Genomic DNA, 9,990 nt, shown 5'->3' on the forward strand with positions numbered 1-9,990 from the left:
GGTATATGTGTCCTAGAAGCTTCAGAAATACAAGGTGCTTTGAATACAAGGGCTCATGTAGACAGTGGTACTCAAACATGAGTTTGACGTAGATTCATAGGCTCAGGAGATTGTGATTCAGTGGTCCTAGGTAAAAGAAGTACTGGTGTGCATAAGGAGCCACAAACAGAAATGAAAAATGCTAGGGAGTAACAAGTGGACAAAAAGGGCTCTAAAGGAACTGACTTTACTCAGAGAAATCATAAAACTCAAAGGAAAGCTTCAGGTCTGCGCTGGCCCAAAGCCCCTGGGGGTTTATAGCTCCAGCTTCAAATATTATAAACAATAATATATATTTATACTGTTCCACTGAGAAAGAAAGCAATGAATTTGATGCCAGAACCAAGCCGAGTTTGAGAGTGCAGGATCCTTTACAGATGATTTGAGCCTGATTTTGTAAAGGGACATAACAATTGTACTGATGCCATAGTTACATATAGTGACAAGTAAACAAAATAATTTGAATAAAGTACTTAGCATAATGCCAGACATCTAGGAGTTGTACAAATGTTAGCTGCTATAAACATTACCACTAATTATGATTATACCCACGCTCACCAAGAAACCACTGTAACAGCTTGCTTATTTGTGAAAGACACAGGTCAAACAAATGTGGCCTCCAAGCATTAGGGAAGAAAAAAGAGAAATTAGTTACTCTTCTTAAGGAGTTATGGTATTTTTTTTTCTGGTTTTTGAAAAGTTCAGGAACAGCTAAAAATCACATCCCCAACTCAACTAATCAACTATTGATCAACTATTCGATCAAGAAAACCTGTAGACTTCCCTTTACCTCTAGTTCTTACAGTGTCCAAAATCTAACTTGACCCAACTATTCAATCCAAATAAAATATTTTTATTTATCTATAAATATGATTTATTTCTGAGGAGGAAATGGAGCTACTGAGTTCTGTGTAACTTTTCCATTAAACAACTACCTCTTTGTGCATCAGAACTGACTTTGTGTCTGTTAGTCAAACAGGGATCCTGATAGTTTTCACCTACATGAGAGAGCCATCCCAAACAAATGAACTTTATTTTCAGACAAGCCAAGCAGTCCAACAAGTTCTGACAGCTGAAACATGATGAACATATGGCTGAGCATTTTCCTCCCCAGCCAGGAACCCCTGATACAGGAAGAAAACTTTCCCCTCTATTCCCTCATCTACCTGTTTGCTCAGAGAGAACTAATGAGACAGAATTCCTGAGAAGAGAATACTTGAGTGCTTTGGAATAGAAAAAATGAGACAGAAGCAGCTAACTCTCCCCATGAAGGAGGGAAAGAAAAAAAATATTACAGAACAGATTAAAATCAGAAAGCAATCAGTGCCTTCAGGATAAACAACAGTATTAATAAATGTGATTATTTATAGAGCCCACTCCAGATGCTCTAATGAAAGGATATCACATGCCTCCAGGGAGAAAGGTTAAATGCAAGGAACAGAAATACATTAACTAGCCAGATCCTGTGTTTGGTAAGTCTGGACACCACTTTGCTCCAATTAGGCAAACCTGCTATGGGTCCTGGACAAGGTTCATAGGGCATGTCCCGGCCACCTTCCCATAGAACGCATCCATAACAAATCCAAATTCCTAATTTCTGAACTATTTAGAGTCACCCAACATGTGAATACTCAGAAATAGAACAAGGTTTGCTTAAACAATAAATTTTTTTTTTAAAAGGTAGAATGTGAATATTTTAATTCAAGAAATGAAAGTTCACAAGCAATCCAGAACAGATGCCAGGAGTTCACTCAAAACAACCAGCCTGCAGAAGTTCACGTGCTACACAACTCGCTGCAGAAGTTCACGTGCTACACAATCACTTTGGCCAATGCTTCCTTAGATGCTCTTTCAGCTGAGGAATGGAAGGGAGCAGCTGCTGGCACTCATGACAGCGGAGGGGCAACTTCAAGAGCTCAGGGATTCCATCTCGGACAGTCACTCTGCCAGTCTCTTGTACCATCTTGATCACAGCTGCAGGCAAGGACAAGAAGTTCAGAGCCAGGCTATTCTAGAAAGATAATATAGATACCAAAAACCTGAAAAACCTTATTCCAAATAAAAATATGCCAGGTATTCTGAAACTAGTAAACTCATTACACTCACTACTGGGAAATGGGCTTGCTCAGATTCTAAAACATAGCAACCTATTTTTTGAGATGCTTATGTTCCCTCAGGATTGCTCGAAACAATTCATGTTACCACGCCAGAGGCTTACCACAGTATTTTACTCGTTTGACCCTTGGTCAATGGTAGCTGTTGTCAAGAACATCACAGCAAACTGATGTTCCACAGCCAGAAAGTGAAGAACCAAAACTAACACAGTCTTCTCCTGTTAGCCACTTCTGATATGAGGCTACCCCACATTTCTGCCCAGCTGATGGTGGAAGAGACACTCTTCAGAACTTTCACATCCATGAACACCAGGGTGTATCAGGATGACCTGAAGTCCACTGTTGTTACAAAAAAAAACCATCATTCTGACTCTGACAAAAGTTTCCTAGGCCCCACAAAAAAGGCTGCTCACAAGCAAAGTAACAATTTTACTACAGTCCACATAACCTAGTCCCTTTAATGGGGCTCTCTTTATAGGGAGTACAAAGTTGTACAGGGAACACAAATACTATTTAGAGATACAACTGCCTCAGGATAAGATCATCTGAGAAAATAAAACAGAAGTGAAAACAAAAAAAAACACTATTTACCTTGTGATTCTAGGAAGTATTCTGTATTGAAAGAATTCCAATGTTTTTTGTTTTTAAGGCAAGGAGAATCAAAATCTTGGCTGATTACATGAAGGTGTACATGGCTAGTTGGAAAGGGGGGAAAAATTACCATTAGACCCATTATAAACTATGGTTTAATCAAAATGACAAACAGCAAAAGTTGGGGTATGTAAAATACTCATAATATTTCCATTTAATTCAGTTCCTTTATGTACTTAAGGATATTCAATATTAAATATCTACTAATGCCAAGCAATGTTCTAGCTCTGAAATTTAGCAGCGAACCAAAAAAAAGAAAGGCCTCATGCCCTTACAGAAATAATATTCTAACAAAGGGAGACAAATAATATATAAACAAATCAACAAGGAAAATACAAATCATTAACACAGCAAAGAAAAAGTAAAACAGGAAAATGGGATAGCTGGGCTGTTAAGAGATGGTCTCTCATAGGCAGATTAGAGTTTAGGAAAGTAGTCAGACAAGCAATGGGGAAAGTGGGTTTCAGGCAGTGGGGAGAAGCTGAAAGGTCCTGAAATGAGACAGAACTTAGTGCAGCCAAGAAACAGCAAGAAAGTAATATGGTACTTCATAAAGTCAAAAAAAGTCGTATGTGTTGGATGGTTAGTGAAGGAGCAGAGACTGTGTCGGAACCAAATAAAGGGTCTCATAGGTGGATAAAGGTTTTATTATTGTGGTAACATTGGGGAGCCATTGAAGGATTTTAAGCAGGAAAGTATGATGATCTGATTTATATATATTTTTTTAAAGATTTATTTATTTATTTGTACAGAACTGGGGTACAGGCCAGAGATGCGGAGGGTGAGAGGATTCACCAGGAACAGAGTGGGCAGCAGAACAGGCAGATCGACGAAGTACACTGCTGAGGGGAGCAGTGGGCGGGTCAGGAGACGTCTGCCATGCCATGTGGATCTCCTCAGGGGCAGGCGGGGACCAAACTCATGCAGAAGTGGCTTAAGCTTCTTTGTGCTGTGCTTTAACCTGCTGTGCCACCAGGGAGGGCCTGATTTATATTTTTTTAAAAAAATGATGTGTGGAGAAAGGACTTCAGAGACCTGTTAGGAAGCTGCACTAGCCTGTGTAGTTGAGATGCTGACAAGAAGCGATGTAGTTCTGAACATATTTTAGAACAGAACCAGTAGGATTTGGCTCTAATGGATTGGACATGGATTTGGGAAAGTGACATTTACTGAGATGAAGAAGTTGGGGGCAACTATAAGTTGAAGAAAATTAAGAGTTCTTTTGTGATCTTGTTAAACCAGTACTATGCCTTTTTGTATAACTTTGACTCTATCAGTAATATTTCACATTCCCTATATAAATAATCAAAACCAAATAGTAAATGCAGGAATCCAAAATGGAATCTAAGTAGTAACAAATAAACCTAACTGTATTAAAATGAATAAGGGGCGGTCTCCCTGGTGATGCAGGGGTTAAGTCACACAGCACTATGAAGCTATCTGCAGCCGCTGCAGCTTAAGTTAGATCCCCAGCCAATCCCCAGCCAGGAAAGTGACCCACATGGTGCAGCAGACCGCTCCTGTCTCACCTTCTGCTCCCCTCAGCAGTGTATTTCAGATCTGCCTTTTCTGCTCTCCACTCTGTCTCTGGGGAATCCTCTTACCTCCTACACCTCTGGCCTGTACCTTAGTTCTTATATGCATAAATAAATCTTTTTAAAAATGAGTAAGGGAACCATACTGAAGGGGTCAGAAAAAAAAATAATAACTAATCTAAGTACCTTTGGAAAACAATATTTTGACTGGATCAACAGTAAAGTTAGAGATAGGGCCCTCCCTGGTGGCGCAAGGGGTTAAAGCGCAGTACTATGAAGCCACTGCAGCAGGAGTTCGATCCCCAACCAGAAAGCTGACCCAAATGGCTCAGCAGACCTCTTCTGTTTCACCCACTGCTCCCCTCAGCAATGTATTTCAATCTGCCTATTCTGCAACCAACTCTGTCTCTGGTGAATCTTCTCACCCCTCCCCCACCTCTAGCCTGTACTCCAGTTCTTATATGCATAAATAAATAAATAAATATTGTGTGTGTGTGTGTAAATCTAGAGATAAAAAGAACTGCACACAGTATTATACTCTAGTAAGTAAAAGTCTTTTTCACAGGAGGATGGATTAACAATTCTGTTACTATTTCATATGTATGCTAGAAAAACAAAAAATGAATCAGATTTCCCACTGTTGGAGAAAGAAGTTGCAACAAAGGAAAGAGAAATGAACCTTGTAGATTCTACAAGGTCATTAGCATGAGCTCATGTTTTTCTATGTACATATCTCAGTAGATAAATAAGAATACATCAAGAGGCGTGTGTAACTATGGGCATCTCTCTGAAAGGATTAAGAGCTGTATTTCCTAATTCTATCTGTGGAGAAGACCTCAGAGCAATGACACCCTAGAATCAAACCCTTCTCTCATTATAGAAACCTACTGCCCAATCCTTGATTTATAAGTATCATTCTCTAATAAAAGGAATAAGGGTTCTTTGGAGAAGTGGATCATTCTAAGACTGGAATAGGAAAAATGTAAGATGGAGACTGAAATATATTATTCCAGAAATCAAGAGATAATGAGCCAAAAAATAAGGAAGTAGTCAGAAAAAGGTTGGGGACATGTAAAAGTGATAAAAGAGCTATCCTAAAATAAATTCCAAAGACTAGAGCTGGATCAATTTGAGCAACAAAATAACTAATGATAGACTAAATTACAATCTATAGAATAAAATCAATATCCATGAGTCCATACTGATAAATAATTAAGCAAATACTCAATTTAGAAGAAGGAACAGGGCCCTGCCTGGTGGCACAACTGGTTGGGATGCAGCACTGTAAGCTAGCAGCAGCCACTTCAGTGCAAGTTCGATTCCCTGCCCAGGAGGTGACCACAAGCCGCAGCAGACTTCTGTCAAGTTCACTGCTCCCGTGAGCAGTGAACTTCACTGATCTGCCTGCTCTGCTCCCCACTCTGTCTCTGGTGAATCCTCACACCACCTCTGAACCTCTGGCCTGTACCTCAGTTCTGAATGCATAAATAAATAAATCTTGGGGGGAAAAAAAGAAGGAACAGCTCTTCCATGCAGAATTATTTAATTAATAAATTAATGGAATGAGAGCAACATAAAATCACAATTAAATAAATACCAGAATAGTAATTGTTGCAGGCAAGACCCACCAACAGATGTGAAGTTGAGAAAAAAATAAAGAATGGTAGCATAGTCTCAACAAGTATTCATCAATTACAAAGGGAAAAATAACTGAATAGAGAAACCCAGCAGACACCATCTTAGCAAAGTGATCAAGGTTAACAACACAGGAAATAAACCATCTCAATATCATGTACTTCTTTGTATGGTACATAACAGAATACAATATCACTTTGGTGGTATTTGGGGGAGAGGGATAATAACCATAATCTGAAATTCATGAAAAATCATCAGGCAAACCTAAATTGACAGACATTCTATAGAACACTAGCCAGTTCTCAACAAAAGTATTGGTCATAAAAAACAGGAAACGAAGTAGTGTCACAAACTTGGGGAGACAATAAGTAAGTCATAGTGAAATCCTCGACTGGATACCAGAGCAGAAAAAGACCTTGCTAAGAAAAACAAGCAAAATACTAATAAGACGTACAGTCAGTGGTAATTTATGGAAGACCTTAGTTCTCTTTCATTCTTTTTTATAATATCTAAATGGAAAATATATTACTCATACAAAAGGTATTTGTAATCTTTTCCTTTCTATATTTACTCAAAATTACAGCATTGAATGATGATAAAAAGGTATGTTTTATCCTTTATGTTTCTTACTACTCATTTTGTTCCCCACCCTTGCCCAACACAGCTTTCACTCTGAGCACTCTTAGCAACAGCTCTCACTGTAGGAAAAAGGTACAGGCACTGTGGTTACTATGTGAAATGAGCTCTGTTAGTCATAGACCCGACATCACCAGGGAAGTAGGATTATAGGTAAATGTTCCTCCTAAATTTTCAAGTAAGATTCTAAAGGTGGAAAAAAAAAATGTTTTTAATGAGGTACAGAATAAATCTCCCCTATGACCTAGCAGTTCTACTTCTGGGTATTTACCCAAGAAGAAAACAATGAAATGTGTCCATGATAAGCACAATATGCAAGAATCTCGAAATCATTACAGTAACCAATAAAAGCCAGAAAGAAGGAGTACTCATTGTATGATTCCACTCATATGATGTCACAGAAGAAAAATCTGAACAATGGCTTGGAAGTTGAGGGAAGTTTTAGTTGGAAAGGAGCACAAGGGAACTTTGAGGGGTAAGATAACAGAACTGTTCTATAATTTAATCAGAGAGAGACGTACATGATGTATACATTTGTCAAAATGATCAAATTGTAAATCTTATGTACTTTCTAGATATAAGCTACACCTCACTTTAAAAGAAATAGTACTGAAACTTGGCTTAGTAAATAAGACATAGTTTATGTATAGTAAAATGAAGATAGACAATACTATATATTTTAGGCGTCAAACTTGCTAAGAGACAAAAAGAAATTTTGAAACAGGCTACAACATGGATGAACTTTGAAGACATTATCCTAAGAAATAAACCAGATACAAAAAGACACTATGATTCCTTCTATGATTTGGTATCTAGAATAGCCAAATTCATAAAACTCACAAAGCAGAATGGTGACTGTGGAAAGCTCAGGGAACAGGGACCGGGAGTTCATTTGGGAAGACATAAAAAGCTCTAGAGTCAGATGGTGCAATGGTTGTATGACCTTATCACTGTAACTTAATCACTGAACTACACAGTTAAGAGTGGTTAAAACAGTAAAATTTATGTTACTTATACTTTACTACCCCTCCCCCCAAAAAACTGGAGTTATCAGCTTTGACTGCAAAATTTGAAAAGTATTAAGCATTCCTTTGTGAGTCCTTCTGAGTATGACCCAAAGGAAAACGAGTTTTATAGTTTGTTCTCATTTTGTTTTCTGTCTTGGATCTACTAAATTGTCATAATAGAATCTACAATCTTTGTCTCCTTCAGAGCAGCGTTCCTTAACCTCTTGAGGGTTATAGATGCTGTTGAAAAATCTGATAAAGTCCCTGACCAATTATTCATCTGTAGGTATTGCAGCTGCTTCACCTAGTTCAGAGGTTAAGCCTTCAAAGTTTAACTTTGCGAGGAACAAAGAACACATTATGAAACTACAAAGTATAAACTCATGTTATACAAGCAGAAAGATGGGTAGTTTCAGCCCACCTGCCTTAGAAACACCCCCCCCTACTCCCCTGGGTCTTAGGCCTATCAGAACACTCAGCAGGCCCTAGCTGTCTACACTGTCCACCTGGACAGTACCAGGAAGTACCAGCACTTACCTCATGCTGGGAATGGCATGGTAGCCCAGTCGGAAGCGGAGTTTGCTAGACACAGCAGAATCTGCAATCACCTTTTCCCCCACACTGTGCATATGTCTGAGCAGTTCAAGGTGTTCCTTGGTCACGGCCTTCAAACTAGAAATGGAGGCCCATGGTAAGACCAGCCAGTGGTGACGAGCCTTGGGATACTTATCCTTGATCACTACCACCTGCTCATCTTTGTAAACCTAGCAGAAAAAGACAAGAACAAAACAGATAACCACTTCACATCTTGTGTGGCAAGGAGCTATCATATCACATCATTTTTCCCCACTACAATCTTGAGTAAAAAGTTTTAGTATCCCAATTTTTTTTAAAAGATTTATTTATTTAGCATACAGAACTGGGGTACAGGCCAAAGGCACAGAGACAGTGAGAGGATTCACCAGAGACAGAGTGGGGAGCAGAACAGGCAGATCAACAAAGTACACTGCTGAGGGGAGCAGCAGGCCGGTCAGGAGAGATCTGCTGGGCCATGTAGATCACCTCCAGGGCGGAGATCGAACTCATGCTGAGTTGGCTTTAGCTTCTTAGTACTGTGCTTTAACATGCTGCACCACCAGAGAGGGCCTAGTATCCCAATTTTGACAGATGAGAGAACAAAGACTCACATAAGCTGAAAGTCATATGTATAGATACTAAGTAGAAAATCTAGGATTCCAAGCCAGCTGACTCCAGAAACTGTGTTTTCAACCTCCATATTTACACAGAATGCACAAAAGATGCCCTGTACAAAAATAGTAAAGATCTGATGTAAAATTCCTACAGGAATAAATTCAAATGCATCCTTCCCCAATTTAACAGCAGTCCATTTGACACAAGTGTGTTTCCAGAAGCCCTATCAGGTCTGGTTCCTTGTCATCCAGGATATAATGTAAGAATGCAAAGATTCCTCCCAGGATGATGCCAGACTATTAAGGCCCAGTTAGTCCAGGAACTACAGTAATAATACATTACCCAGAACTCCCTTGAAAGGAACTGCACTAAGATTAACACAACTTCCATTAATAGTATCCAGAAGCTGAGGAGGAAAAAAAAAAAAAACATCTATTTGAAAAACTTAGCTTCTTAGCTTCTCTCCAAAGAATTCCAATTGCAAACTTAATGACAGTGGAAAAAGTAACTTGTTCTCACAAAATAGTCCCCCAAAATGAATCTCATTCAAAACTGACTCCCTTTGATTTCATTTGTAATGACAACCTCGTGGAGAAGTCATTTAAAACAATTTCAATACCAACGTTTTACTCTAACCTGCATTTTGGGGTCCTGCATAGAAATCTTCAAGCCTTGACTCCAGTGGCCCAATGATTCCTAAAACAAAAAAGTACACTGTAAATTCAAATGCCAGCTTTAATTTGAACATTAATTAATAGTGTAAGTCCTCAAAGTTCAGCTAATCTTGGAAATAAGGTTCATTTTTTAAGAACTAAACTAGGGCCATTCCTGGTGGTACAACAAGTTAAAGCACAGCAATATGAAGCTACTCGCAGCTGCTTCAGCACAAGTTTGACCCCTGACCAGGGAGGTGACCCACATGGCATTTCCTGCCCACTGTTCCCCTCAGCGGTGTACTTCATCAACCTGCCTGTTCTGCTCCCCACTCTGTCTCTGGTGAATCCCCTCACCACCCCTGCCTCTCTGGCCTGTGCCCCAGTTCTGTATGAATAAAAAAAATAAATCTTAAAAAATAAAAGGTCCTGGGCCCTCCCTGATGACACAGCGGGTTAACAGCACTAAGAAGCTAAAGCCGGCCCTCCCTGGTGGCGCAGCGGGTTAAAGCACAGCACTGAGAATCTA

At 39.3% G+C, this 9,990-nt stretch overlaps 1 protein-coding gene across 3 annotated transcripts in view; it reads right to left on the reverse strand.

Annotated features, from left to right (window-relative positions):
- Positions 1 to 853: 853 nt before the first annotated feature.
- APTX (aprataxin) overlaps positions 854 to 9,990 on the reverse strand; it is a 22,140-nt gene continuing 13,003 nt past the window's right edge. For 2 of the 3 annotated variants that reach the window (XM_004677715.2, XM_012721664.1), the window contains 4 exons: positions 9,445 to 9,504; positions 8,155 to 8,381; positions 2,745 to 2,848; positions 854 to 2,013 (listed from right to left, as the gene is read on the reverse strand). In XM_004677715.2, coding sequence (XP_004677772.1) covers positions 1,859 to 2,013; positions 2,745 to 2,848; positions 8,155 to 8,381; positions 9,445 to 9,504 — 546 coding nt within the window. In that variant the 3' untranslated portion in view covers positions 854 to 1,858. The remainder of the gene's footprint in view (positions 2,014 to 2,744; positions 2,849 to 8,154; positions 8,382 to 9,444; positions 9,505 to 9,990) is intronic. The other variant, XM_012721665.1, reaches the window with a different exon arrangement.

This window comes from Condylura cristata, unplaced genomic scaffold (assembly GCF_000260355.1).
Source record: "Condylura cristata isolate star-nosed mole 26May11 unplaced genomic scaffold, ConCri1.0 scaffold00006, whole genome shotgun sequence".
In the NCBI taxonomy this organism is placed as follows: domain Eukaryota; kingdom Metazoa; phylum Chordata; class Mammalia; order Eulipotyphla; family Talpidae; genus Condylura; species Condylura cristata.